This window comes from Macaca fascicularis, chromosome 14 (assembly GCF_037993035.2).
Source record: "Macaca fascicularis isolate 582-1 chromosome 14, T2T-MFA8v1.1".
Taxonomy (NCBI): Eukaryota; Metazoa; Chordata; class Mammalia; order Primates; family Cercopithecidae; genus Macaca; species Macaca fascicularis.
In genome coordinates this window covers 76,819,320-76,834,600 of record NC_088388.1, presented here as the reverse complement: position 1 = coordinate 76,834,600, position 15,281 = coordinate 76,819,320, and the positions used below count along the sequence as shown (strand labels likewise).

General features: G+C 40.1%; 1 protein-coding gene across 19 annotated transcripts in view; it reads left to right on the top strand.

Moving 5' to 3' along the window:
* Window positions 1-15,281, top strand: part of INTS4 (integrator complex subunit 4) — a 111,044-nt gene that overhangs the window by 53,422 nt on the left and 42,341 nt on the right. For 15 of the 19 annotated variants that reach the window (XM_074014861.1, XM_074014858.1, XM_005579176.3 and 12 more), the window contains 3 exons: window positions 323-497; window positions 9,406-9,611; window positions 13,628-13,770. In XM_074014861.1, the coding sequence (XP_073870962.1) occupies window positions 323-497; window positions 9,406-9,611; window positions 13,628-13,770 (524 nt within the window). Of the gene's footprint in view, window positions 1-322; window positions 498-9,108; window positions 9,227-9,405; window positions 9,612-13,627; window positions 13,771-15,281 lie in introns of all 19 variants that reach the window. The other 4 variants (XM_074014869.1, XM_074014870.1, XM_074014867.1 and 1 more) reach the window with 1 other exon arrangement.

Genomic DNA, 15,281 nt, shown 5'->3' with positions numbered 1-15,281 from the left:
TTTGGAGGGGCACTGTCATTATTTACCTCTCTGGCTCTCTCTTTCCTATGTTGCTGCCACAGCAAACGTAACCAACTTTCTTAACACGTTCTTCAGCTATCTTTATCCTTTTTAATTAGGTACTTTCAGCTATTATAGACCAGCAAGGCTTTGGTTTCATTTTAAGTTGAATTTGCATTTCTCTTGTATGAACTACTGATAATTTTTACAAACGTAACTCTCAAAAAACAGTTTTATTTTCTGCCTTCCCATGTTCTCAGGGTTCATCTTAGTGTTCCTTCATGAACCTCCTACAATTGGTAATTATTGTTGTCTTCTGCAGAGGAAACGTACTGCACATGAGCGTGCCAAGGAACTTTACAGTTCAGGGGAGTTTTCCAGTGGCAGGAAGTGGGGAGATGATGCTCCCAAGGAAGAAGTAGATACTGGGGCTGTGAACTTGATTGAGTCAGGAGCTTGTGGAGCTTTCGTTCATGGGTTGGAAGATGAGATGTATGGTAAGTATGACTATATAATAGTAATAACACTCTTTAATTGAGTGACTGCTATGTGTCTGGCATTGTACTGGGTGATACACATGTATCATTTCATTTAGTCCTTACAGTAACTCTGGGAAGTACTTACTATGCTTTTTATTTTACACACAGAAGAGACCCCAGTAGTATGAGACAATGGTGAAGAGCAAGAGATTTGGGTTCAGTCAATCTATATTTAAATTCCAGCATTTTTATAAAACAGGGATGATGATAACTATCTTTCTGAGCTCTGAGAATTAAATGAGGTTCTATACACATAAAGCAGTTGGCATAATACATGTGCCTATTTATAATAAACACTGAATAATTGGCAATTAAAATGGATATTAATAAAAATAGTAACTTGATATTGCTTACCCAGCTAGTAAGAGACAGAGCAAGATTTAAACCTAGGTATGTCTGACTGCAAAGCCTTTATATGACTGATGAATATTTTATTTCACCTTCATTTTTGAAAGATATTTTTGGGCCAGGCATGGTGGCTCACACCTGTAATCCCAGCACTTTGGGAGGCTGAGGCTGGAGGATCACTTGAGGCTAGCAGTTCAAGACCAACCTGGTTAACATGGTGAAACCCTGTATCTACTAAAAATACAAAAAATAGCCCGTATGATGGCATGCACCTGTAATCTCAGCTACTAGAGAGGCTCAGACACAAGAATCACTTGAACTCAGGAGGCAGAAGTTGCAGTGAGCTGAGATTGTGCCCCTGCACTCTAACCTGGGCACACAACAGAACAAAACTCTGTCTCAAAAAATAAATAAATACATACATACATACAGAAAGGTATTTTTGTGGAAATAAAATTCTAGATTAATAAACTTTTTTTTCCAAGAGTCTTTTTTATTTTTTGAGACAGGTTCTCACTCTGTCACCCAGGCTAGAGTGTAGTGGTGTGATCACAGCTCACTGAAGCCTTGACTTCCTGGACCCAAGCAATCCTCCTACCTCAGCCTTTTGAGTAGCTGGGACCATAAGCACGTGCCACCGTGCCTGGCTAATTTTGTAATATTTTTGTAGAGACAGGGCCTCCCTATATTGTCCAAGCCAGTCTTGAACTCCTGGGCTTAAGTGATCCTTTTGCCTTGGCCTCCTAAAGTGTTGAGATTGCGGGCGTGAGCCACTGTGCGTGGCCTCTATCAGTCTTTTAGTGATATTGCTGCATAGTTTTCTGTTGAGAAATTTATTGTCATTTTTATCTTCCTCTGTATATAATGTGTCTTTTTATCTCCAGCTGCTTTTAAGATTTATCTTTATCACTGGTTTTAAGCAATCTGATTATGATATGCCTGGGTATAGTATAGTTCATGTCATGTTTCTTTTGCTTGGAGTTTGTTGAGCTTCTTGAATCAAATAGTTTTCGTCACAGTTGGACATTTTTTTTTTTGCTATTATTTATTTCTTTCTCTTTTTTGGGGGGTGGGGGTGGGGTGGGGACAGAGTTTTGCCCAGGCTGAAGTGCGGTGGTGTGATCTCAGCTCACTGCAACCTCTGCCTCCTAGGTTCAGGCAATTCTCATGCTTCAGCCTCCCAAGTAACTGGGACTACAGGTGGCCGCCACCACTCTCGGCTAATTTTTATGTTTCTAGTAGAGACGGAGTTTCGTCATGTTGCTGAGGCTGGTCTCAAACTCCTGAGCTCAACTTACCTGCTCACTTCAGCCGCCCAAAGTGCTGGGATTACAGGTGTGAGCCACTGTACCCAGCCACTATTATTTTTTTAAATTTCTCTGACTCTACGGGCCCTTTGGTGACTTTAATTACACATGCGTTAGGATACTGATACTGTTTTACAGCTCACTGATGCTCTATTCTTTTTTCTTTCTTTTTTTTTTTTTTTTTCTAGTTTTTATTTTCTCTTTGTTTGATTTTGGATAGTATCTATTGCTTTGTCTTTGAGTGTTGCAAGATATAATCTGATGTTAATCCCATCCAGTATATTTTTCATCTCAGACATGTAGTTTTTGTCTCTAGAAGTTTGATTAGAATTTGGGTTTTTTCCATCCTGGACCACATAAGGAGACCCTATCTCTACAAAAAATTTAAAATTAGCAAGACATGGTTGTACATGCCTTTAGTCCCAGCTACTTGGGAGGCTGAGGCAGGAGGATTGCTTGAGCCCAGGAGTTAGAGGTTGCAGGGAGCTGTGATTGCACAAGTGTACTCCAGCCTGGGTGACAGAGCAAGACCCTGTCTCAAAAAAAAAGAAGAAAGAATTTGGGTCTTTTTAGTATCTACCATGTCTTTCTTAACATACTTAATCTTTCCTCTAGCTTTGTAAGCAGATAATATGTTTATAATAACTGTCTTACTATCCTTGTTTACTAGGTCTGTTATTTCTGTGATTCCTAGGTTGGTTTTGATTGATTTTTTTTCCTTCTGTATTACGTATTATTCCATCTTGTATATATTCCATCCTGTGTCTTTTCATGTCTGATAATTTTTAGTTGGATGCCAGACATTATAGATTTCACTTTATTAGATACTGAACATTATTTTTTTCCTATAAATATTTTTGAGCTTTGTTCTGGGATCCGTTTTTTCAGGTCTTATACTTTGTTAGGCAGGATTAGAGAAAACCTCTTTTTTTCTTCTTTCTTTCTTTCTTTCTTTCTTTCTTTCTTTCTTTCTTTCTTTCTTTTCTTTCTTTTCTTTCTTTTCTCTCTTTCTTTTCTTTCGACAGGATCTTGCTCTGTCGCTCAGTCTGGAGTGCCAAGGTGCAGTCACGGATCACTGCAGCCTTGACCTCCTGGGCTCAGATGACTTTCCCACTTCAGCCTCCCGAGTAACTAGGACCACAGGTGGGTACCACCACACCTGGCTAATTTTTGTATTTTTTGTAGAGACAGGGTTTTGTCATGTTGCCCAGGCCAGGCTTGAAGCCCTGGCCTCAAGCAATCCGGCCGCCTCGGCCTCCCAAAGTTTTAGGATTACAGGTGTAAGCCACCACACCTGGCTGCAAAATTCTTCTAAGTTAACTGTGGTTTTATAGGCCCTGTGTGAGCTCTAGAGATTGTTTCCTCTCATTGTTTTGAGTGCTGCTTTTCCAGGCCTCAGATGGTCTCTGTCTCACAGATCAGAATTCAGCTGAAGACTTGAGGCAACCGTCTGCAGATCTCCCAAGCTTTCTGTTTCTCTGTGTAGTTCTCTCCTTTCCAGTAATTTGCTCTATGAACTCTCACCACATTGGACTTCCCAAACTCCCAGCTCAATCTTCTCAACTCAGGGAGAGAAGACCTAGTGCCTGGAGTCTCTCTAAACTTAATTGCTGTAATCATTGAGATCACCTCATTTATTTCCCATCTCTCAGGGACAGAAGTCCTTTATTGCCAGATGCCCAGTATCTGGAGTGCTGTTGTTTCATATATTTTGTCTCTGTCTCATCCTTAGAGGATAAAGCTGGTCCTCCATCTTGTAATAGACTTCCTATAAAGCCCTGTGATTTCCATGTGCTATCTGTCTCACGTAGATCTCAGAATTTCAGCGCTTGGAGATGATTGACTCCAGCCTTTTCATTATCAGCAAGGGTAACAGACCTGGTAAGGTAATGTTGAATGTCCACATTTTACAGTAAATTTGTTCCAGAGACCTGTGCCAGGTCTTAAAAATGCCTCTAAAATCATACTTCAGGATAGAACTTCTTAGAAGGGCAAGACTATTATTTTTGAAAGACAGTTTTTCATCAGTAGATGTAAGAATTGGGTTATCCTATCATTTGTTCTAAAATGTTCCATATGTATAGAAAGTAAATAAAGCTACCTCTGCTTTTTGATTCTCTATGAACTTAAAATATGAATTACAATTTAAATAATATTGGATAATGAGGAAATCCAGTTATTAAAACCTATTTTACTCTAAAATGAGTAACTGAAACCTATTTTGTTTCTATTAGCATTTTTGCTTTGTTTAGTTTCTACAACTGAATTTGGTCACTTTTAACATTTATATGATTTACTTACACAATTTCCAGTTTGCCATTAAGATTTTTTAAATACTTTTAAAAAATTATTTTTATTTTTATTTTTTTATTTTTTATTTTTTTTTTATTTTTTTGAGACGGAGTCTCGCTGTGTTGCCCAGGCTGGAGTGCAGTGGCCGGATCTCAGCTCACTGCAAGCTCCGCCTCCCGGGTTCACGCCATTCTCCTGCCTCAGCCTCCCGAGTAGCTGGGACTACAGGCGCCCGCCACCTCACCTGGCTAGTTTTTTGTGTTTTTTAGTAGAGACGGGGTTTCACCGGGTTAGCCAGGATGGTCTCGATCTCCTGACCTCGTGATCTGCCCGTCTATACTTTTAAGTTCTGGGGTACATGTGTGGAATGTGCAGGTTTGTTACATAGGTATACACGTGCCATGGTGGTTTGCTGCACCCGTCAGCCCATTGTCTACACGAGGTATTTCTCCTAATGCTGTCCCTCCCCCAGCCCCCCATCCCCCAACAGGCCCTGGTGTGTGATGCCCCCCCACCTCCCGTGTCCGTGTGTTCTCATTGTTCAACTCCCACTTACGAGTGAGAACATCTGGTGTTTGGTTTTCTGTTCTAGTGTTAGTTTGCTGAGAATGATGGTTTCCAGCTTCATCCATGTCCCTGTAAAGGACATGAACTCATCCTTTTTTATAACTACATAATATTCCATGGTGTATGTGTGCCACATTTTCTTTATCCAGTCTATCATTAATGGGCCTTTGAGTTGGTTTCAAGTCTGTGCTATTGTGAATAGTGCTGTAATAAAAATATGTGTGCGTGTGTTTTTATAGTAGAATGATTTTATAATCCTTTGGGTATATACCCAGTCATGGGATTGCTGGGTCAAATGGTATTTCTGGTTCTAGATCCTTGAGGAATCGCCACACTGTCTTCCACAATGGCTGAACTAATTTACACTCCCACCAACAGTGTAAAAGCATTCCTGTTTCTCCACATCTTCTCCAGCGTTTGTTGTTTCCTGACTTTTTAACGATCGCCATTCTAACTGGTGTGAGATGGTATCTCATTGTGGTTTTGATTTGCATTTCTCTAATGACCAGTGATGATGAGCTTTTTTTCATATGTTTGTTGGTTGCATAAATGTCTTCTTTTGAGAAGTGTCTGTTCATATCCTTCACCCACTTTTTGATGGGGTTGGGTTTTTTTTGTTTTGTTTTTTGAAATTTGTTTAAGTTCCTTGTAGATTCTAGATATTAGCTCTTTGTCGGATGGATAGATTACAGAACTTTTCTCCCATTCTGTAGGTTGCCTGTTCACTCTGAAGATAGTTTCTTTTGCTGTGCAGAAGCTCTTTAGTTTAAGTAGATCCCATTTGTCAATTTTGGCTTTGTTGCCATTGCTTTTGGTGTTTTAGTCATGAAGTCTTTGCCCATGCCTATGTCCTGAATGGTATTGCCTAGGTTTTCTTCTAGGGCTTTTATGGTTTTAGGTCTTACGTTTAAGTCTTTAATCCATCTTGAGTTAGTTTTTGTATAAGGTGTAAGGAAGGGATCCAGTTTCAGCTTTCTGCATATGGCTAGCCAGTTTTCCCAACACCATTTATTAAATAGGGAATCCTTTCCCCGTTGGTTGTTTTTGTCAAGTTTGTGAAAAACCAGATGGTTGTAGATGTGTGGTGTTATTTCCGAGGCCTCTATTCTGTTCCATTGGTCTATATATCTGTGTTGGTACCAGTACTATGCTGTTTTGGTTACTGTAGCCTTGTAGTATAGTTTGAAGTCAGGTAGCATGAGGCCTCTAGCTTTGTTTTTTTTTTGCTTAGAATTGTCTTGGCTATGCAGGCTCTTTTTTGGTTCCATACTAGTATATGTATTTAAGGGGTACATGAGATATTTTGATACAGGCATGAAATACGAAATAATCACATCATATAGAATAGGTATCCATCTCCTCAAGCATTTATCCTTTGTGTTATAAGTGTTATTAATATGTAATCAAATTAACTTAAGTTTAAAAAGTGAGTATACCATAACCAGGTATCAGGTATGACAGCTTTCTAATTTTATCACATTTATACAATTCTGGGTAAATTTGGGTTTTAGGGGTGCATTGCTGGGAATGAAATGGAGCCTTATTTCACTGGCTGTTCACTCTAGTGTAGTGCCTCACATGCTTCTAGTATTCTAATTTATCCATCTTCTCCCTCCTTTTTGGGACTTTGTGCATGTAGCTTTTCTTTTGGAAAGGTCTTTTTCTTTCTTTTGGCTTAGCAGCTCTTTTAGGTATTGTTTTTAGGGATCACATATTACAGAAAGCCACCTCTGATCCCATTGATTGGGCTGTATTTCTTCATATGCATTTTCTTACATCCCTGTGCTTTTCCATAGCAACAGTCATTACTCTGTAATGCAATTAACTGTTCTTGTTTGTAAGCCTGGGGGATAGTCTTGCTTTTGTTCATCTTTGTATCTTTAGTACTAAGTACAAAGCTAATAAGTAGCTAAGTCTGGACCCAATTGTACATGTGCAGATGCTGAGGATCAGTCTTTTTTAAAATGTAGTATAGTAGATTCCTTTTCTCTGCTCTGTACCCATAGGGAGTCTGTGACGTATTATTTATTTATTTTTAATTAACTTTTTTTTATAGAGATGGGGTCTCACTATGTTGCCCAGGCTGGTGTCAAACTCCTGGGCTTAAGTGATCCTCCCGCCTTGGCCTCTCAGAGTTCTGGGATTACAGGTGTGACATGCCTGGTCAACATATTTTCAACATTCCAAAAAGTTCAGTGGAAAATGTCAGTTTACCTGCTTATAGTCTGGCTGTTCAGGCAAAGTAAAATACCACATTTGTTTGCTTCTGCTTGGAATTGTATCAGCTGAGGTCACACTGATTATCTCTTTCTGGTCAGAAGTTCCTTCCTGATTGCCTTGGTGGACTTGCAAAGGTTACATATGAGTCAGTGTGGTGTAATGGATAAAATTCTAGGAGGAAGAGCTAGCACTTAACATACTTGGGTTTATCTCTAGCTTGCCTTATAATTAGCAATTTCATGTTTAAATTATATTATTGTGAAGTGAAGAAAATTGTTCTCTTCTGATGAAAAGGAGGAATTCATAACTACCAAGAAAAACCTGAATCATCTGTCTTTAATGTAGTAACTCTACTCTTAACATGTCTATAAAACCTTTCTTTATACAAAGAGGAAATTGTGTTTGTGAGTTTTAACCACAACTTTAGGTAGTTTTTGTTTTGTTTTGAAATAGTCCATTTTGTCACAGAAGCATATGGGAATCACTAGAAAAAAACAACCATGTATAGAAGTCTTGCGAACATTTTCTGTGTCTTACTCATTTCTCATCTTTGTATCCTAGCCCTTAGTACTGCACCTAGCATATAGTACGTGTGCAGGACCCACTTATTAGTGAATGAAGAAAGGGTTTCCTCAGATCAGTGGCTTTATTGCTTACATGTTCTGAGCATACCAAGGGGTCGAAAACATGTCCCTGTTTTAAAGGTGCTTACAGAACCCAAATCTACACTGTAGGTGATACTTATTGAGCTCTTAAAATATGCCAGGCAGAGGCCCTGTGTGCTTTACCTGTATTATCTCATTTAGTCCTAACAACTCTGTAAGGAAATGAGTATTATCTCCATCTACCAGGTGAGAAATTTGAGGTGCCAGGAAGTTACTTATTTAAGATCACGCTCCAACTTAGTGGAGGGATCATTCACTACAGTTTGCTCTGAGACCTCTATCATTCCAAGCGTGCATCCTTAACCACTATATGATTTTAACCTGCAGTCAACAGACCTGGGTATTAGTCCTATTTCTGCCCTCATTTGCTTTGAGGCAAGTTAATCCATGTTGCTGAATCTTCCCTCTAAAATTGGAACAATGATATTTAGTCTACTTTAATCTTAATAATAATGATAACATGATTTACTAACTGACTTTTTAAAAAGTACTGTGGTTGGAATACTGAGATAAGTAAGACAGTTTAATTTTCAAGAAGTTAATATAGACAGACATGCGACTTCACACATATGTGGAGTCAGATTTAAGCCATAGTTCTTGTGATACTAAATTCCATGTTCTTAGATCAATGTTAAGGTGGGTGGTATGTGAAACTGTGGGCATAGAGATCTCCCAGGGAGAGTTTATAGAATGAGAGGAGTAGAGAATAGAAGACAGCCTGAAGGAGAAGGAATCCATCTTGGACTTTTCCCATGGCTCTTAATTTGATATGAGTTACTTTATATGTATATAAAATATGGGGCTTCAGTGTGTTGCTCAGGCCGGCCTTGAACTCCTGGGCTCAAATGATCCTCCCACCTCAGCCTCCTGAGTAGCTGGGACTTTGGTGTATGGCACTGCACCTGGCTGATGTGCAGTTTTTGTTTTTTGTTTTTTGGGTTTTTTTTTTTTATTGTTGTTGTTTTTATTATTGTTTTTTGTTTCTTTTTTTGAGACAGGGGCCCACTCTGTCACCCAGGATGGAGTGTAGTGGCACGATCATGGTTCACTGCAGCCTCAAACTCCTGGGCACAAGTGATCTTCCTGCCTCAGCTTCCCAAGTAGATGGTACTATAGGTGTGTGCCAACACACTTGGCTAATTTGTTTTTTTGTGTTTTGTTTTGATATAGGGTCTTGTTCTGTCAACCAGGCTGGAGTGCAGTGGCACGACCTTGGCTTACTGTAATTTCTGCCTCCCAGGCTCAAGTGATCCTCCCACCTCAGCCTCCCAAGTAGCTAAGACAACAGGTGCATACTACCACACGTAGCTAATTTTTAAATTGTTTTTGGTAGAAACAGAGTTTTACCGTGTTTCCTAGGTGGGCTCAAGTGATCTGCCTACCTCGGCCTCCCAAAGTGTTGGGATTACAGGCGTGAGCCACTGTCCCCAGCCTGATGTGCAATTTTATTTTTTCTCTTTTTTCTAGAGGTTCGTATTGCTGCTGTGGAGGCCCTCTGCATGTTGGCCCAGTCTTCACCCTCTTTTGCTGAGAAGTGCCTTGATTTCCTAGTTGACATGTTCAACGATGAAATTGAGGAAGTACGTCTGCAGTCCATACATACCATGAGAAAAATCTCTAACAACATCACCCTCCGAGAAGATCAGCTTGACACTGTCCTGGCTGTGCTAGAGGTGAGTGTTTCTAGTTTGTCACTCATTAATTCATCCCTCACCCCCACTGTTAAAATCAGATATTGTGGTAGGCATTGGTGACAGAACAGTGTATCAGGCAGCACAGTTCTGTTTTCTCACCATACCCCACCCCCCAAAAATGGAAGAAATTGACTGTGAAACAGGAAATTTGAATAAGCTTGGTCTTTCTGTGATCAAGAAAGGATAGGATGCCTAGAGAATACATAGTGTCTAACCTGAATTGGCTGAGGTGAGGTTGGGAAGAAGGAGGAAGTGCTGTAGTGGACATTTGAAGGAGGAGTAGGACTTAACTGGGCTTTTTCTTTCCCTTCTTCTTTTGAGACAGGCTCTCACTCTGTCACTCAAGCTGAAGTGCATCTTTTTTAAAGGAGAAGTGACACTGGTGGTAGGATGAAAGGGTACCAGACAGAGGGAGCAATGTCTTTTTTTTTTTTGTTAGACGGAGTCTCGCTCTGTCACCCAGGCTGGAGTGCAGTGGCGTGATCTTGGCTCACTGCAAGCTCCGTCTCCCGGGTTCACGCCATTCTCCTGCCTCAGCCTCCTGAGTAGCTGGGACTACAGGCACCCGCCAACACGCCCAGCTAATTTTTTGTATTTTTAGTAGAGACAGGGTCTCACTGTGTTAACCAGGATGGTCTCAATCTCCTGACCTCATGATCCGCCTGCCTTGGCCTCCCAAAGTACTGGGATTACAGGCGTGAGCCACCGTGCCCGGCCCAGAGGGAGCAATGTCTAAAGATACAGAGATAAGATAGAATATGATATATTCAAGAAACTAAAAAGAGTTTATTATATAATGATAGCATAGAGTTGAAGAGATGGGAGAGTGGAAGAAATGGCTATAGATAAGGGAGGGGCTAAATAATGAAGAGTTCTTTTCAACCTTTAATTTGATTTTATTCTTGTAGTGAATCATAGGCTGTTATAGCAGCAAGTGCTCTTAGGGATTGATTCATTCTACCCTGGGAATTTTATGGAGAAAAAAATAAATTGTCTGAGTTAGTGGCTGAACCAGAATGTAAACACAGAGTTGCTCCCCAGGCCGTACAGCTCTAGGTGGTTCTTGGATTATTTTTCTAAAATGTCTGTATTTTAATTGCAACTACTGAAGTTCTTCAGAGTATTCATAAATGGGGTTTGGCCTCTGGTTTCCTTTTTTGGGGAAGGTGGGGTTCAGATATGAAAGGAATAGTAATTAGGTGCTTAGTTTTTAGAACACTTGTAACAGATTTCTACTGCATACTTGAAAAAATAGCTGGTGCTTTGGTTTTGAAGATTCCTACCATTCTCTCAACTGCTTAGCACTTCTACTAAGATTTTTCCTGAATTATAAATCTTTATAATTTTTTCATGTATCTTTTCCTAAAAATAAGTTTACATTCTATGTGTGGTTCTTCATGGGTGGCCTCATACATAGTCTAGCCACTCCTTTCCTTTTTAGCTTTCTTTTAGCTTTTTTTTTTTTTTTTTTTTTTTGAGATGGAGTCTTGCTCTGTCGCCCAGGCTGGAGTGCAGTGGTGCAATCTCCACTCACTGCAAGCTCCACTTCCCGGGTTCACACCATTCTCCTGCCTCAGCCTCCCGTGTAGCTGGGACTACAGGCGCCCGCCACTGCGCCCGGCTCATTTTTTTAAATATATTTTTAGTAGAGACGGGGTTTCACTGTGTCAGCCAGGATGGTCTTGATCTCCTGACCTCGTGATCCGCCCGTCTTGGCCTCCCAAAGTGCTGGGATTACAGACGTGAGCCACCGCGCCCGGCCCTTTTTAGCTTTCTTTTCCACCATTCCTCACCTTGAACTTGATGCTAAAGTCACTTTCCTACACATATTGCTTTTCCTCACAATTTTAGCTTCAATGTAATTTTCCCCCTCTGTTTGCAAAACTGCCACTTCAACCTAGGAGATGTCCACTTATTCCCACAGCCTATATTAGGTAACATATCCAGGAATCCTTCCCTGTTACTCCCAGCCCTGGATGGGCTAAATGCCACCTCTCTATTCCCATAGTACCCTGTGTATACTGCTCTAGCATTTTTCAGTAATTCTCTATTTCATAAGACTGTGAGCTTCTCAAGGTGTCTTGACTTTTCTTTTTTTTTTGAGGCTGAGTCTCGCTCTGTCGCCCAGGCTGGAGTGCAGTGGTGCGATCTTGGCTCACTGCAACCTTCACCTCCTGGGTTCAAGCAATTCTTCAGTCTCCCGAGTAGCTGGGATTACAGGCATGCACCACAACACTAATTTTTGTATTTTTTTTAGTAGAGATGGCGTTTCACCATATTGGCCAGGCTGGTCTTGAACTCCTGACCTCAAGTGATCCACCCACCTTGGCCTCCCAAAGTGCTGGGGTTACGGTATGAGCCACCGTGCCCGGCCGACTCTTCATTTTTTTATTACCAATGTCTTGCAGCAGTGTCTGGCACAATTAGGTGCTCGGTAAATGTTTGCTGAATAGCTGAGCTATGTTCCAAGCTATGTTTTGATGTACAGAATTGTTCACAGGTATGCTTATTTATAAGTACTTATGTATATAGCTCATAGAGAATCCTTGCCTTTTGATTCTTTTCAGGAGTTCAGACCCATATAAACTTACAGTAGACTATTCTTCCACCCTGCTGTGCACTGCTCCTTTATATTTTCTGTGTCACTGTGCTTCATTGCTTTGAGCCTTACAAGTGGAATTCACTTTTTTTTTGTTTCCTGCTATGCCAAGATCCTACCCTGCCTAGAAAAATTCACTTCTGTATTCAACAAGCACTGTCTATGTATTAGAAATATAGGGGTATCAAAACAGATAGGCTCCTTGCTGTCATAAAACTTATATTCTAAAGACAGGTGGAGTAAACAAACAAAATTATTTCAGATGGTGATAAATGTTATGCAGAAGATAAACAGTATGATGGAGGAATGGGGAATTTCACTGTAATTTGAGTGGTTAGTAAAGACTTTCCGAGAAGATGATTTTCAAGTTGAGTCTTGAATGATGAACAGAAGCTAGCTATGTGAAGACTGGGAGAATAACTTCAGGTAGAGGCAACAGCTAGTAGGAAGGCTCTAAAACACAAGTGATCTTTGTTGTGTTTGCAAAAGAGAGAGAAAGCCAGTAGGAGTGAACTCCAGTGAGAAAGTAGAAATGTGGCGTGAGATGAAGTCTGAGAAGGGATTAAGGACAGGTAGAAAGCCTTGTAGGCCGTTTTAAGATGTCTGGATTTTATTCTAACATTATGGAAAACTGTTGCAGAATTTTATGAATAGGAGTGACGTTTCAATTTGCCTCTCTTTTCATATTTCTCATTCTCGAAGTCTTCTTGAAATTCACATCAGTTAGATTGACTCTCCCTCACTCCTCCATTTAACACATACAGGTATACCTCTCTTTATTGGGCTTTGCAGATATTGTGTTTTCTTAATAAATTGAGAGGTTGCAGCAACCAAGCATTGAGCAAGTCTATCGGTGCCATTTTTCCAATAGCATGTGCTCACTTTATGTCTGTGTCACATTTTGGTAATTCTTGCAATATTTCGAACTTTTTCATATTACATCTGTTACAGTGATCTGTGATCAGTGATCTTTGATGTTACTGTTGTAATTGTTTTGGGATGCCACAAACTGTGCCTATATGAGATGGCAAACTTAATAAGTGTGTGTGTTCTGAGTGTTCTGCTAACTGGCCATTCCCAGCCTCTCTCTTAGCCTTTCTTCTTAGCCTTTCTTTTTTCCTAGTTGCAAAAAGGCTCTTGTACCTTCAGCATCATGACTGAGTTCCAGATAGGATGGAAAAGGAAGGTTAAAGAACAAAGGGGACAAAGCTACTGCCTCTGGTCCTTTATTTATCAATAAAATGAAGCTGTTTCAGGAATTTCAGCCAAAAAACTTCCACATACTTTGTTACATGGCCACCCTAGATGGGAAGGTGGCTAGGGAGAAGGGGATGGTAGATAGAGGCTGAGTCTGCTAACCAACAGTAACAACTATTATTATTACTTTTTTTTAAAGGATTCATCCAGAGATATTCGAGAGGCTCTTCATGAACTCTTATGCTGTACTAACGTTTCAACCAAAGAAGGGATTCATCTTGCATTGGTGGAGCTGCTGAAAAATTTAACCAAGTACCCTACTGATAGGGACTCCATATGGAAGTAATGACTTTTTTGCCCATTTACTCACTGAGTCCCATAATGTGGTAAATGTACAATGCTGACATTGTTCCATCCTTATAGATTGAGGATAGTATGGCCTTGAGTTTTGCCTTTACTTTAGAAACCTGATTCAACTTAACCAAACTCTCAGGAATCTGATTCCTAAGCTGAGTATCACATTTTAGATTACTTACTAATGTGTCCATCTATCCACCTAGCAAATATTATGTGCCTGCTGTGTGCTGACTACGCACCAACCATTGTGGTAGCTGTTGGAAGTACAGAAATGAATTAGATTTCCTCTTTCTCCTATATAGTGTTTTGTTTTGTTTTGTTATGTTTTTTTGAGACGGAGTCTCGCTCTGTCGCCCTGACTAGAGTGCAGTGGCGTGATTGCAGCTCACTGCAACTTCTGCCTCCTGGGTTCAAGCCATTCTCCTGCCTCAGCCTCTCAAGTAACTGGGATTATAGGTGCACATCACCACACCCAGCTAATTTTTGTATTTTTTTTTTAGTAGAAATGGGGTTTTACCATGTTGGTTAGGCTGTTCTTGAACTCCTGACCTCAAATGATCCGCCCACCTTAGCCTCCCAAAGTGCTGGGATTGCAGGTGTGAGTTACCACACCCAGCCTTTCCTATATAGTGTTAATCACTCCTGTGTCTACTTTGCATTTTTGTAAAGAATCAGATCCATCATCATAGAGATTAGAGACAGGGCAGGAGGCAGGGCTGGCACTTGACCTATAGGTGGGAAATCACAATCATTTTGTCCCTTGATTATCTCTAGTTTTACTGATTACCATCAAGTTATTAATACTGTTTATGAACCTTTGTTTGAAGAATGACTTCCATACATGTAATTAATATAAAATGTGTGTTCCACATGTTTAAATAAGTTTATATGATAAGACCAGTTCAACTGTGTTTAGTTTATCTTTAAAAATTTTGTTACTAAAAGTAGAAAAACCGTGGGGTGAATCAGCTACTTAGGAAATATATTAAAACTGACAAACATGGTGAAACCCTGTCTCTACTAAAAATACAAAAATTAGCTGGGTATGGTGACAGGCACCTGTCGTCCCAGAGGCAAGAGAATCGCCTGAATCCAGGAGGTGGAAAAAAAAAAAAAGAAAGAAAGTGTATTAAAACTGAAAACACCAGGGGAATCCTACTCTCGGTAACATTTTTAGTATCTGGTTTTCTGTTTTGCCATTCCTTTGTATAGTCCCATTCAGCTCAGTTTGACATATATTTATTGAGTGTCTTCAAGGAACTCTCAGTCATTTAGGGTGTGGGATTGCAGTGGGGATAAACACCTATATAAGTAACTGGAGTTCTGTGGAGACCTAGAATGAATACAGAAGGAATGCTAGAACATTCTTCTAGCATTAAAATAAGATTTGTGGTTATTTGGGCCACTTAGAATATTTACATAAGGCTGTCTTTATTGGGTGATTGTGGACAAAGAACTCCTCAACCACATAGTGCTCCAAAATATTTTGAAGTCAC